A 15,431-nucleotide genomic window follows, 5' to 3' on the forward strand; every position below is an offset into this window, starting at 1 on the left:
ATTTCTGGTTTGAGCTGGAACTGATTTGCTGAAATGTTTGATTTGAATTAATCAAAAAAAATTATGGCAGTCCATGTCATTCAATATCCTCAAACAAATTCAATTCAGAGGCTTCAATCATAAACACAGCAGTTTCCATTCATAAAGATGTGGACTGAAACAGTCACAGTAAAAGGTGATGCCTTTGAAAAGATTCAAAGTAGTACTGAACATTCAGGAGATGTTAATATGCCCAAGATATTAAGAAAATATCTATAAATCTATTGCTTAAAAACATTCTGCGGCACTGTGGTACTGTTCTAACCTCTGAGCCAGGAGACCTAGATTAAAGCTCCACCCCCTCCAGAGATGTGTAATAGCATTTCTAAATAGTTGATTTGAAAATAAATGTAGCAAGGTTAGTAAATTTATGACAGAGGCCATTACTTGATGATTGGGAAAGCAGGAAGCTTAATGGGCCACGTGACCCTTTTCCCTTTCTAAGTGGGTATATGTGACTTCCTTTAGAATTATTGCAGTTTCAAACTTTGAGGGCTAATTCTGAACAACAGTCTGTTCAGTGGATTATGGTTAATTTGGCCCAATGTTATACCAGCCCATCAAGAACCCCTTCAAGTGACCTTGATGAAATGAGGGGTATAGCCCATGCCCTATGATTTAGTTTGCTATCCTCTCAAACAAGCCTTAATGTGGAACATACAGACAGGCTAAAGAAAAAAGACTGGCCTTGGGAGTCATTGACTGCTTGCCAGCTTACAGTTCAACAGCAGCATTTCCCTAGAAATTCCTCTAATATTTCCCTTGGTATTTTGAGGGGAATTCTCCATGGTCTGCACGCAAGCCTCTGATAGATTGCCAGACTTCTCAAATCTGTCATACTCAAGCATAACACACTGGATTAGGAAGCCAAGTCGTAATTGCTTACAGCTGAAGGTTCTCTTGTGCGAGCAAAGCTTCAATGAAACTGGTCTTCAGCTCCCCCTTCTATTAAAGAATGAGGGGCCTTAAATTTAGGTTCAGAAGGATTTGATTGCTTGGTTTTATTCTCCCCAAGTCCCCAGCCTGCTTCCTTTCAATTCTCTCTCTCCCGCTCTGAAGGCCAATTTTCATCTGGTTGCACTCCAGTGAACAAAAGAAAGATGTTAAACTTATATAGCCCCTTTCACTGCCTCACAACACTCCATGGCAGCTTTTCATGTGTACTCATAGCCATAATGGAAGGGATACAGCAGCAACTTTGCATGCTAGAAGTAATAATTCGAGAATCTGAGGGTGTATTGTAAATGAGTGATAAATATTGGTCCAGAGGTGAGAGTTCAAAGGCCGCTGTCTGTGCCTTGGGATTTTTGACATCCTTTCAAGCAGGTAGATGGGACGTCAGGTTAACATCCGATCCAAAAAGTCATACTTCCATCAGTAACATTCCCTCTAATTACTCTTGCTGCCTCCAAAAGGACCTCCGGTGTCCCTGTGCAGTAGTGGCTCCCAAAACCAGAAATCAATGCTGGGAATGATGTTGACATGCTGACCAATGTATCTTTGTTGCTTCTGACAGACTGCAGTCTGTCAGTACTGCCTTGGCCTAACGGCTTTAATGGTGGATTCTTAGGCTATTAATCCAGAGACCAAGGTAATATTCTGGGGACCTGAGTTCAAATCCCACCACAGACCAATGGGCTGAATGGTTTCTTCCTGTACTAGGAAATTTATGATTCTAAGTGTCTAATTATATCCATTGTCAGTTGTCGGAAAAAAAATCATCTAGTTTTCCCCTGTGGGGTGGGGGGGGGGGAAGCAAACCTACCATGCTCACAAGATCCAGCCTACGTGTGACTCCAGACCTACAGCAATGTGGTTTATTCTGAACTGCCCTCTGGACAATTAGGGATGAGCAATAAATGGTGTCCTAGCCAGAAACGCCCACATTCTATGAATGAATAAGAAAACAGTTCCATGTTTTTGTGTCCTGAGGGTGTGAGCCCTGACTCAAAAGGCAATAATGTTTCCCACTGAGACACAAGTGACACTTGGGACATTGTCCGACTTTGAAGACACACTGCAGATGTAAGCTGTTATTGTTGAAACGTTGCATTGTACCAGAGCTGCTGCCGATACACACACACAAGCAATCGTTCTTTAATCTGTACCCTGGCAGGGTATACCACAGGAGTGACACCTGCACATGCTCACCCGTGTCATTTCCTATTTACAATCAGTGAGGGCCGAGGGAGGTCATTAAAAATGCCTACTCACAATGTCAGTGTTTGGGTGAAATTACAAGAAGAAATCGCAAAGGGACAAGATAAAACTAGCACCCACTTTCAACAAGCAAATACACACACAATTTGAAGTGGGAAGTTATTGGGGTGGGGGAATTGGAATGTAAGGGGTAAGGTTGGAGGTGCTGTCGTGAGTCAGTTGTAAGCTTAATGCCAGAAAAGTTAGCAAAGTCACATGTGGAGTTGATTCAAGTGTGGTTCAAGGTTTCAAACATGAATGCTGTGTTACAGGGGATGTGGAGCCCAGTATGCTAAAGCCGGTGAAAGTAATACACTCACTGAGGGGTCTGAGATGGAGTTTGAAAATCAACCTGTTTGCTTATTCATTCAGGGGATGTAGGCATCATTCGCTGGATGTGCATTTATTGCCCGTCCCTAGTTATCCTTGAGAAGGTGATGGTGAGCTGCCTTCTTGAATTGTGCAGTCCATGTACTGTAGCTAGATCTACAATGTGGAGGGAATCTACAATTAGGGAGGGAAAGCCAGGATTTTGACTCAGCAACAGTGAAGAACCAGCAATATATTTCCAAGTTCTGATGGAGAGTGGCTTGGAGGGGAACTTGCAGATGGTGGTTTTGAGCAGGGCACTGGCATCATGAGTAAGTGCATGCACTAACTGAATCAGAGCAAAACTTGCACTGGATAGCATTGAAATTAGTCCAAACTATTAAGATGAAATATGCCACATAAGTTTAATTTCAGCTTACCTATCATGTATTCCAAAAGATCAACATGCTTCAATTAGTCCAACCAGTTTCTGCTCTCTTTTAAAGCTTCCCTAAGCTGATCATTCATATTATATTTCTGATATCCTTCATGAGAGAACTGCTTATTGAGTCAGCTAGAAAAAAAATCTTTTCTTGAAAAACTGCTTCAGTGGCAGGAAGACGACAGTAATCAGCGGGGGAAGCTGAACTTGAAATAAATAATGCTGGCAAATGATGGGGAAGCCATCGAGTCTTGGATTTGCAATCTAAGCATTTTGCTGCACGCCATTGTTATTAAACTGACAGCCAGTCACAGGAGCTGTTTCCCTTGTCACTGTGGTGATAATTCAGTCATCAGGCGCAGGGTTTGGGAGCACAGTAAAACAATGAGCAGGACTACAAGTGACTGGTTACCAACTACTATGAGTTGCTGAAATGATCTCCTGGCTGTGGAATTTTGGAACCAGGGAACTGGGAAACTTGCTACAAAACTCTCTTCTCAATGAAGGCTGAGAGAAAGTACCAGTTAATGCTTGCATTAATGGTTAGAATCATAAGTTAGAAATTTCAGCTTATGATATCAGTCTGCAGATTCTTAATTGTGCACTCAGAAGCCTTCTTCTGCTAATTTGTTGCAAATCTGATCATTTTAAATGGGTAAACACAAACGGATATCCTATCACAGGCAGCTGCACATTTTTGCGACAGTACCCGATTGCCTTTTAGAAGTTGTGGTGAACTCTTGAGCCCTGGTATTTTTACTAATACACATCAAGGACAGTGAGGAAAAGACTGTCTACTGCACCAAGCCAAGCTTTGTAGCATGATAACCCAAGCCCCACTCCCCTCCCCAATCCTGTCCGTCCAGTCATTTCCAGAGAGAAGGCAGTAGTTAAACATAGGAACATTGCAGGCCCAACTAAAGGGAAACGTTATCTGGAAAATTTCTGTCAACTTCCTTCCGCGAGCACTGCCACTCCCCCATCCGATCATATAGATAAGTGTTACTGTAAAAGCCCCTATCCTTCCCAATGACAGACTTCTCTAATCATCAGAAACAGGTCATTCCCTCTCAAAGTTTGCATCCACCACATGTAATCATTTATGTATTCTTTTAATGATACGTATTCTCAGTTTTCTTCAGTGTAGTTTGTTTGGGATAATTCTTTTCCAATTTGCATGTTCCCCAAGAGTAGTGTTGAGTATGATTTTTAGGCCTCAGTGTAGAACATGCACAGAGGCAACGAGGTGTAAAACTTCACACTCACTGACCCGCTGGTCAGTTCCTCGGGCCTGAATGATATGCCATGATGAAATTTGCTGAGATTTGTGGGTAATCTGGCAAGCCTGGCTCAGCTTCATTGTCTCTTTTATGCATTTGCCAAGTGGAAAGTTGATTTTCTCACTAAGGTGTGCGGCTTTGCCGATTAATGGCTTTTTCAGCTCATTAAGCTTCCTTTTACAGCATAACTTGCATCATTAATATTAAAATTCCTATCTTATCAAATGCTCCAAACCAACTAAATGTTGCAAATTTGGAAACTGGAGCAGGTAATTGAAGACTTTGGATCTCTTGGATTGGTGGATCTCCATATTGGATTACTGGGCACCAGCACCTCAGGACATAGCCACATACACCCCACACATTGGCACCCTACTTGTGCCAGCCTCCATAAACTCTCATGGCACATCTCTGATCCACTTCACTGATACACCTCTGACCACTCTGTCAACTTTCATTGTAACACTGCAGCTGTTTGCTCAGAGATAGATACCCAGCTCATGAACTGGACCAAGCCCCATCTCCAGGCTCTCGACTTGCTGTCAGAGGGTTCATCCACTCTGAGCCTACCTAGATGCTTACAACATCCCTGTCTTATATGGCCTTGCCTTAATCTTTTGAGCTTTGCCCCTCAGCCAGAGATCTGAGACTCATATTATTTCTGCCTTGCCATGCCATTTAGCAGACATCAAACCAAGAAACTTGTCAAGGTTATGGGCAGGCCTCAGACAGGTCGAGGGTATAGCCTTTGACCAGGGAGTCACTGGACAGCAAGTGAAGGGCAAACTCTAATACCAGTCCAAGGGATTGGACACTGTCAGTGCCTCGGGGTGGTCAGAGTCAAGATGTTATCTACATGAAAGGTGAGGAACAAAATTTCGGGTCCTAATCTGTTTTCCTCCTGGAATGACAGAGAGGCTGGTATTACCATAAGACAATAAGATATAGGAGCAGAATTAGGCCATTCAGCCTTTTGAGTCTGTTCCACCATTCAATCATCTCTGTCTTAAAGGAACTCAATGACTTAGCCTCCACTGCCCTCTATGGCAATGAGTTCCACAGAGTCACCATCCTTTGGCTGAAGAAATTCCTTCTCATCTCAGTTCTAAAGGATCTCCTTTCACTCTGAGGCAGTGCCCCCAGGTCCTCGTCTCTCCTATTAAACACAAGTCCTCAACTGCTCGTCGTATAACAAACCCTTCATCCCGGAAATCATTCTTGTAAACCTCCTCTGGGCCCCCTCCAGCTACAGCATATCCTTCCTTACATAGCCTAAAACTGCTCACAATATTCCAAATGCAGTCTGACCACAACCTTATGCAGCCTCAATGGTATATCTCTCTGCTCTTGTATTCTAGCCCTCTTGAAATTAGTGCCAACATTAAGGGAAATAAAAGTAGATGGCACAACTGGTGCTTTGAGCAGAGGTGTTCTGGGTGAGTAAGTAGGCAGTGCAGAGGGCATGCAGGGTGAGTGAATGTGACTGAGGGAAGATGTTACAGGCAGTAGAGTGGTAGAGCATGAGCCTTGGTGGGAGCTGGGTACAGTAGCAGAGATTGAGATACCAGAGAAAAGATGGCATTTATGCGAATGGAGTGGAGAAGCACATTGATCTTCTTCCTGCATTGTTGAGTATTCCTCCAGATGGTTGAGACTGCAATGAACCGGGTGGCAACCTTGGAGCAGGCTGGGCATGGTCTGATTTTGTGGTCTCCACTGCTGGTCCTGGGGTAAGAGGAAATCCTGCCTCTGTACCACCCGGTCCAGTTGGAGCTCCAGCTCCCCTTGTCTGCCATGTCCAGGGCACATATCAGATTCCATGCAGGGCAGCTTCAGACTGACAGTGCATGTGCACAGTGACTTATTAAAGATGGCAACGATCACTATCATAACTATGATGATAGCAAGATCAGGTGTGCTCCTAACAGTCTCTGTCATCATGTAATCTGTAAATTGTTGCAGCAATGATTTGATTTGATTCATTTATTGTCACATGTACTTTGTTACAAAATACAGTGAAAAGTGTTGTAGTGACACCACTTTCTGGCACCATCTTAAGACACAGAAAAAAAACCAAAATATGGAATATAGAGGCAGAAGAATAAAGAAGTAAAGAGGAGGTGAAATGCAATCAATTTACTATTATTTATCCAGCAAGACTCTAAGTTAGACCAGAAAGATGGCTATCCTTAATGGCAATATGACCACATCAAGAGGCAGTGAACATAAGAGAGGGCCTGTGATAGAGCGAAAGGCAGGAATCAAAACCATTCCTCCGATTTTTCTGTGGAGCAAGTATATATCATAATTCAGCTATTACCACGAACAACTCTTCCATCCTCTGTTTCTTTACAAGTCTTGTTGCCATCTTACTTTCATAGTTGATTCACTCCTGCTATCTACCTTATCTCAAACCTTCTCCATTTATCTTTCCTTCCCTCTGCCCCTGTCTTGCTCTGAAAAGCTGTTACAACTGTGGTTTTTCCATCATGATGAAGGTTCACTAGATTGAAACATGGGTCTGGATTTTATGTCCCTTTGACAATGAGTTTGAAGTTGGGTGTTCTTAAAATGCAGCACCTGGCCAATCTGCCAGAACTGAGGGGGTTACAGTCTAAGAATAAGGGTGAAGCCATTCAGGACTGAAGTGAGGAAGAATTTATTCACAGGGTTGTGAACTTGTGGAATTCTCTCCTATGGGGAGTTGTTGGGGCCAGTTCCTTAGATACATTCAAGAGGAGCTGGACCTGGCCCTTGCAGCTAGAGGGATCAAGGGGTATGGGGAGATGTTGGGTATGGGATACTGAATTTCACGATCAGCCATGATTATATTGAATGGCAGTACAGGCTCGAAGGGCTGAATGGTTTACGCCTACACCTAATTTCTGTTTCTTGCCACCTTAAGGGGTTTGGTAGAAATGTTGTGTGGCCCTCTCACCCTTGGGTATGTGTGTTATATGTATTAATATAATTTTTATTGATATTTTGGATTTTAAACTTGTGGCATATGGGTATTTTTCTGAAGAAGTTAATAATTAACTAGGCCAGTCTTTTTGGAACCATGTTTTTAATACAGCATGTATCTGTTGGGGTGTTAATGGAATTTGTTTTTGCGTGTGACATTTTAGGACAGGAAAGAGAAAAGAGATTGGCTTACTTTTGGATTTAGAATAGTCATAGATTGATTTTAGCTTAGAAAAACCCAGAAGTTGGAAAGCTTTTGGACAGTTCAAAACTAAATCCAGATGCCAGTATAGTATCTGCTAGAAAAAGGGGATTATTCAGACTAGTTAGGGAATAAGTTACTTCCACAGCAGGAGTTTTTTTTGGCTAAACTGTATTGGATTTTTCAAAGCTGAGAAAGTTTACAATCTCAGTTGTGAGAGTTTTCAAGGAAAAAGACTTCACATTTCACAGGACCAAAAATAAAAGAAGCAACTAACTAATATTGATAGGGAATCTAGATTTGGCAGGGAAGGGAAATTTCTGTAGATTTTGATGAACTGTGAGTGATGGTGTTGGGAGTAAGTGGGATTGTGTTATTGTGTTTCATAAAATCTTTATATGTTTTATATTTAGATTGCATGGGTTTGTATTTTTCTATTTCTTTTGTGTAATAAACTTCAGCTTTATTGTTAAATCAAAACCTACAACCTTGGGTGTCTATGTTTCATATTTAAAAACTGCCACATTAAAATATGATCGATCAAGCCAGATTTCATTCTGGGATCTAATGTATCAAATGGTAACATTAGCTGTTATCACAGCAAGATATTGAGACCTCTATTGGCCAAGTAAACACCTCATTCCCATCCCTTCACTATTTTACCCATAACAGGAGAGGCTTAGGCTAAGGACATAGACCAACAGCTCTTTCTATGTGAGCTGGTGACAGGTTAAAAGGTGGGGAGTGAGGGTTAGTGGGAAGCTCCTTTTGGGTGCTTCCCTGTGCCCATCAGAAGTATACTACCCCAAAACTCCTCAAAGTCAAAACTCCCTCCCCTTTAATCCTCATCCACTGGCCCCTCAAACAAAATCTCAAATACACTCTGCTGCTGATCTCCCAGGGAGAAACTGAAGACTGCAGATGCTGGAAATCAGCAATCGAAGAGTGTGGAACTGGAAAAGCACAGCAGGTCAGGCAGCATCCAAGGTGCAGGAGAATCAACATTTCGAGCATAAGCCCTTCATCAGGAATCATCGGTTCTCCTGCACCTTGGATACTGCCTGACCAGCTGCCTGACCTCCTTGTGCAAGGACTCCCTCTGATCACAACTCTACTGGAATGATAGAGCTGCCAGCCAATCAGACTGACCTGGCAGCTCCATAAGGAGGAACCAGCATAGATAAGAGAAGAATCCTCACCATTGGTCAACTAAATCCCCACAAAATGTCTGCAGGTTTCCCATGCCGCAGTTCCCATCAAACATCTTAAATGGGGAGGGGGTGCAGTGAATGCATGCCTCCTATAACTTGCCATTGACACTATTTCTCTTTATGCACATCCTGGCACACTCACGGACTGTTTCCAGTTATTTGTTATTTTAGATTCTGCACTATTTTGCCGTTATTCTAATCTTGAAACTTTTCTTCTCTTTAAGGAGCGAATCTTCTTGATATTTTCGAACTATATTTTCACAGTGATCTTCTTGACTGAGATGGCAGTAAAGGTAAACCTCAGAACGAGACTTTTATTTTAAAAAAGGCCAGAACAATGCCATCTTTAATGTGATAACTGAACTCCTCTAATCCTGACTATATAATCTGCTCATTGCTGTCCATTCTAGCTCAACCGGGATTAGAATCAATTCAGCCCAACTCGTTCATTCCAACCAAGTTTCCTAAACTGAACGTGTCCTGTTTGCCTGCGTTTGGCCGATATGCCTCTAAACATTTTTTATCCATGTGTCTGTCCACGTCTTTTAATAATGTGATTATATTCAACTCTACTTCTTCCTCTGGCAGCTCATTCCATATACTCGCCATCCTCTGTGTGGAAATGTTTCCCCTCAGGTCCCTTTTAAAACCTTGCCTCTCACCTTAAAACTATGTCCCTTAGTCTTAAACTCGCCTACCCTGGGGAAAAGACTTAGGTTATTCACCATATCTATGCCCCTCACGATTTTATAAACCTCCAAAAGGTCACCCCTCAATCTTCTATGTTCCAGGGACAAAAGTTCCAGCCCATCTAGTCTTTTCTCATAACTCAAATACTCCAATCCTGGTAAAATCCTTGTAAATCTTTTTTGCACCCTCTAGCAGGGCAACCAGAATTGTACGCAGTACTACAAATGCAGCCATACTAACTTGTAGTTCTTGTACAGACATAACATGATATCTCAATGTCTACACTCAATGCTCTGATTGATGAAGGCATGCATACCAAATGCCACCTTCACCATCGTATCTATCTGTGAAGCCGTTTTCAAAGAACTACGTACCAGCATATTTCAGATATAACTCTTCTTCGTTCCTGAAGAAGGGTTACACCTGAAAAATTGACTTTTCTACTTCCTGATGCTGCCTGTTTGCTATGTTCTTCCAGCCTCCTGCTTGTCTATTTTAGGTCTTTCTGTTCAACAATACTCCTTAAGGCCCTACCATTGACTGTGCAAGTCCTGCCCTGGTTTGCCTAACCAAAATGCAACACCTCACATTTAACTAAATGAAACTCCATCTGCCATTCCTTCATCCACCGGCAAGTTTGATCAAGATTGCATTGTATTGGGAATGGGAAACTATCCAACACATGGCATGACCATCAGGCACTCAGCACCCCGCATCCGCCCCACCCCCCACCCTGTGACCCATTACAGCATGGGTGAGGTACCAATTGAATTTCTCTCCACACTCCCTTCTCTGAAACACATCCTCTCTGATCTCCTTAGAGAAAAGATGCTGATAGCTCCATTTTTGGTGGTCTACATGTGAGCTGGCAATATAACTGTTGTGGGGATCACTGTCAAGGCTGCATTCATCTCTCATTCCTGGTTACTATGACACAGCATTAATGGCACTTTGTACTTTTGATTTATTCTTTCATGGAATGTGGGCATTACTGATATGCCCAGCATTTGTTACACCAACCCCACACACCCATCCAATTCCCTTTGAAGTAACTTGCTAGGCTTTTGAATAGTCACCTAGCTAGTTATGAGTTAATCTGGACAACAGACTCGGTTTACAGCAGATTTCCATGAACTGATGGATTTTTGTGACTATCAAATCACTGCCATCACTGCACCGACCTCTCCCCATCCCTGACCGTTGGCCAGACCTGTCCCCCTCTGCCATTTCACCAAAACCCTCACTGACCGTTTCTGGATTATCTCACTGTTCCCCAACATTACTTACTACTTCTGTGTTGTAATAAGCCTATGGACAGGCTGCCTGGAATTCCTCAGATGTGACCCTGCTATTAAACCCAGTGTGGCCCCCATGCCCTCAGACTGATTGTCAAATAAAATATGGACCACTGCAGTAATGCTTTGGCAGTAGTGACCTCTTTCCTGCTCTCCTTTGCAGTTGGTGGCTATGGGCCTTTGCTTCGGTCAGCGGACCTATCTGAAGAGCTCCTGGAATATCCTGGATGGGCTACTGGTGATGATTTCTGTCATCGATATACTGGTGTCCTTGGTTTCCGACAGTGGGACAAAGATCCTCGGAATGCTACGAGTCCTCCGTCTCCTACGCACCCTTCGGCCACTCCGGTAATCAAACCCACCACTTCCGACCCCAGGGACCCAGCTGAATGCGACCTGATGAAAAGCAGAGCTGGCCTTGTAGAAACCTCAACGGGATGAAGGGTTATATCACAACACATAGCTGCCAGGAAAAATGATGCACTGGTCAATAGCATCAGTGAGGAATTTGCTTAGGTTTCCTGTACCTTTATGTGTCTGCATCAGCCCAGTGGTAATTTGCATGTTTCTGCTTAGAGGTTGTGGATTGAAGCCCCACTTCAGAGATTTTGAGCATAAAATCTAAGTTGAAGCTTCAGAACAATGTCAAGCAATATTCCTTCTAATGCTTTTCTGCGTGGCCTGAACATTTAAGTATGGCGGCCCTTTAAGATGAATTGAGTAGCTGTTGCATGGGCAGTAACACACATGGCAAATTGTGCTGTGTCTGTGCAGGGTCCACTGAGTGATAGATGGTCATAACTGCTATATAATTTATAGAGAACACTGTACTGAGGGAGAGCCATATTGTCAGAAGAACAATAATGCTGGAGTGCGACACTGTCAGAGCTATTGTCTTTCAGATGAATTGGCCATGTTTGCCCCTCTTGGTCAACGTAAAGGAGCCCATGATAATCTCTTGAAAAAGAACAGGGAGCTAATCTAACTGGGAAGGGGTTAGTTCATATGAAGGTCAGCAGGCGAGAATCCATGAATGGAAATGTACACCTGTGGTTTATTTAATTAGTTTGGGTAACAGGATTTATTTATACCCATGTTTTTATTGGACAGCGAAATGATGACATTGAACAAGGTCAAACGGCCTTGAGTGTTGACGATTAATGGATGATCTAATTAAGCTGTTTTAACAAACTAAAGGTTTAGTAGATGGAAAGAAATAATTTTCTCTAATCAGAACAAAAGGCGAGGTATAACCATCAAATCAGAGTTAGGTTATTCAGGCAGCATCCAAGGAGCAGCATCACATTTTCAGCTCTGATCTCCAGCATCTGCAGTCCTCACTTTCTCCTTAGGTTATTCAGGGTTGATTCTAGAAGCACGTTTTCATATACATGCAGTAAAGTCTGGAACTATCTCCTCCAGAAGGTGGTTAAGGCTGTGTCAATCATATACACTGAAATTGATAATTTTTTTTGGACAAAGGTATTACAGAAACAAGTCAAATTAGTGGGGTTAAGATATATATCAACCATGGTCAAATCGAGTGACAAAAGAAGTTTGAATAGTCTAATGGTCTACTGAAAATGAACAGCTCCTGTTTGGGAATAATCTTCATTTCTGTGGTAGTAATGTAGTCTGGAGACACCCCAGTGGATCACCAGAGAGTAAAGGGATTGGGAGGAGCTTAATGAAAATACGTTTGACATCATGAGAAGAAAATTTTTCACCCAGAGAGTGGTGAGCCTGTGAAGCCAAAGAAAGTGGCTAAGGGCAAAACATTGAATGTTTTATTAGATATAGTTCTTAAAGCTAAAGGGATCAAAGGATATGGGGAGAAAGCAGGAACAGGTACTGAGTTGGATGATCAGCCAAAATCATATTGAATGGCAGAACAGGCTCGAAGGGCTGAATGGCCTACTCCTGCTTCTAAATTCTATGTTTCTTTGATAGACACCAAAATTGGAGGCACAGTGGACAGTAAAGAAGGTTAACTCAGAGTACAACAGGATCTTGATTAGATGGGCCACTAAGCCAAGGAGTGGCATATGGAGTTTAATTTAGATAAATATGAGGTGCTGCATTTAGGAAAGGCAAATCAGGGCAAGACTTATACACTTAACAGTAAGGTCCTGGGGAGTATTGCTGAACAAAGAGATCTTGGAATGCAGGTTCATAGTTCCATGAAAGTGGAGTGACAGGTAGATAGTGTAATGAAGAAGGTGTTTGGGATGCCTTCTTTTATTGGTTAGAGCATTGAGTTAGGAGGTCATGTTGCAGCTTTACAGGACATTGGTTAGGCCACTTTTGGAATGTTGTGTGCAATTCTGGTCTCCCTCCTACAAGAAAGATGTTGTGTAACTTGAATAGGATCAGAAAAGATTTACAAGGATGTTGCCAGGGTTGGAGAGTTTGTGCTATAGGGAGAGGCTGAATCGGCTGGGGTTATTTTCCCTGGAGCTTCGGAGGATGATGGGTGGCCTTATATGAAATCATGAGAAGCATGGATAGGGTAAATAAACAAGGTCCTTTCCCTGGAGTGGGGGGGAGTCCAGAACTAGGAGCATAAGTTTAGGGTGACAGGGGAAAGAGTTAAAAGGGACGTAAGGGGCAACGTTTTCACGCAAAGGGTGGCACGTGTAAGGAATGAACTGCCAGAGAAAGTGATGGAGGCTGGCACATTTACAACATTTAAAAGGCAGCTGGATTGGTATATGAATAGGAAGGGTTTAGAGGGATATGGGCCAAATGGGACTAGGTATTAATTTATGATATCTTGGTGGGTATGGACAAGTTGGACCAAAGAATCTGTTTCTGTCCTGTACATCCCTATGACTCTATGACTAAGTTAGAGGACAAACAGGCCTTTTTGCTGTTATTGAAGATTCTGATCATTCAGTTTGAGTTGCTGAGTAGTTGTTGAAAAAGCATCATTTTAGAGGCTCCAGTTAGTAGCTTGCTGTGGATTTTCATTGGAAACCATGGTGATGTCATTAACTGATGAGTTGGTTGCTAAGGGTGCAATTTAGTAGAGCAATTTACCCATTTTTAATGTGAAGTAGATCACCAGCATCTATGATTCTACCACCTGCACCATGTAAGACCAATCTAGGAGAGTTGCACTTTCTCTGTGTCCCTCCACATATGAAAACTCTGCATAAAACAAAGGGTAAATAGCTCAGAACAGATTTCTAGGTAAGGACATCGAGGTTATTTTTAAAAAAAAACCATCTGGAATGTTGGGAAACTGAAGCATTCACAATTGTCAGTTTCAGAAATCAATTGCAATCACATCTCATCATCTAGTTTAAAGGAATGTGTTAGCCATCATCTCCAAGGAAACCCTGATGTGTTCTTGGCTTTACCCTGACAACATCTTCCCTATAAAGGCTGCATATGATTGTAGTTTGCAATTGCTCAGAAAAATTTTAAAACAGAGAAGGGTTCTGCAAAGTTGAAAAATAAAATTGCCTATTTTTCTTAAAGGGATTGGGGAATCTTCACTTACATGGAGAGACAGGGATTGCTCCCTTTGGACAGAGATGCTTTTAAGAGCTTCCCACATCTAATATCCATAAGTAAGACACTCCAAAGATGTGCAGGTTAGGTGGACTGATCATGGTAAATTGCCCCGTAGTGTCCAGGGATGTGCAGGTTAGGTGGATTGACCATGCTAAATTGTCCCAAAGTGTCCAGGGATGTGCAGGTTATGTCGGTTAGCTATGGGAAATAAGGGATTATGGGGATAGGTCTGGGTGGGATGCTCTTCAGAGGATATGTGTGGACTCGTTGGGCTGCATGGCTTTATGATTTTTGATTTATGATTTCTCTTTATGATGAGGGGTATGCTGATATCTGCTTCTATAGTTAGGTTACTGGACATCAAGCATGGCTAATCAGGTACATTCTCACTCTCACTGCCTGCCACAGATGTAGTGGAATGATTTACAAATTCTTTACTCTGCCTGTTTGGCGACATTATGAAGGTACCTTCTGTGCCCATCAAACTCTGGAGTGGGGCTCAAACCTGGAAACCTTCCAGCTCAGAAGCAGGGGCTCCACTCATTGCACCACAAGACATCCCTGGAGAAGAGTGAATAGAAACATACCAAATGCTGAAGGATTTTGATCAAGTAAATCGATCTTGTTTGCAATGGCAAGAGAGTCAGAAAGCAACAATCACAAAGTTAAGATAAGATGTTAAAAGTCCAAAAGGGAGGTAGGGAGTATTCTTTAATGCAATGTGTCATGAGTCAGCCTATTGGTTGTTCCACGGTTTTTGAGGGTTGCGGATATCTTTAAAACATTTCTGCTATTCTCATCTACTCAAGACCACATCGGGTTTGAACAGCCCACAGATATAACATGGTGAGCAGCAGTGTGGGGCCAGTGGCAGGTCCTTGCTATAACACAGTGAGCAGTATGATTTCTAAATGGTGCCAGAGAGAAAATAGACTAAAGGCCTTCAAGAAACTGAAATTAAACAGAAACTAAAACACGCTGGTCACCCAAAATACTGCAAGACTAACAGATTACAGCTAACTCTGGATTAGTGGTGCTGGAAGAGCACAGCAGTTCAGGCAGCATCCAAGGAGCTTCGAAATCGACGTTTCGGGCAAAAGCCCTTCATCAGGAATAAAGGCAGTGAGCCTGAAGCATGGAGAGATAAGATAGAGGAGGGTGGGGTGGGGAGAAAGTAGCATAGAGTACAATGGGTGAGTGGGGGAGGGGATGAAGGTGATAGGTCAGGAAGGAGAGGGTGGAGTGGATAGGTGGAAAAGGAGATAGGCAGGTAGGACAAGT

General features: G+C 42.6%; 1 protein-coding gene across 7 annotated transcripts in view; it reads left to right on the top strand.

Annotated features, from left to right (window-relative positions):
* The window catches only part of LOC122562009 (voltage-dependent T-type calcium channel subunit alpha-1G-like), a 304,845-nt gene that overhangs the window by 184,742 nt on the left and 104,672 nt on the right, over positions 1 to 15,431 (top strand). For all 7 annotated transcript variants that reach the window (XM_043714394.1, XM_043714395.1, XM_043714398.1 and 4 more), the window contains 2 exons: positions 8,871 to 8,939; positions 10,795 to 10,979. In XM_043714394.1, the coding sequence (XP_043570329.1) occupies positions 8,871 to 8,939; positions 10,795 to 10,979 (254 nt within the window). The remainder of the gene's footprint in view (positions 1 to 8,870; positions 8,940 to 10,794; positions 10,980 to 15,431) is intronic.

Source organism: Chiloscyllium plagiosum, chromosome 24, assembly GCF_004010195.1.
Source record: "Chiloscyllium plagiosum isolate BGI_BamShark_2017 chromosome 24, ASM401019v2, whole genome shotgun sequence".
NCBI classification, from domain to species: domain Eukaryota; kingdom Metazoa; phylum Chordata; class Chondrichthyes; order Orectolobiformes; family Hemiscylliidae; genus Chiloscyllium; species Chiloscyllium plagiosum.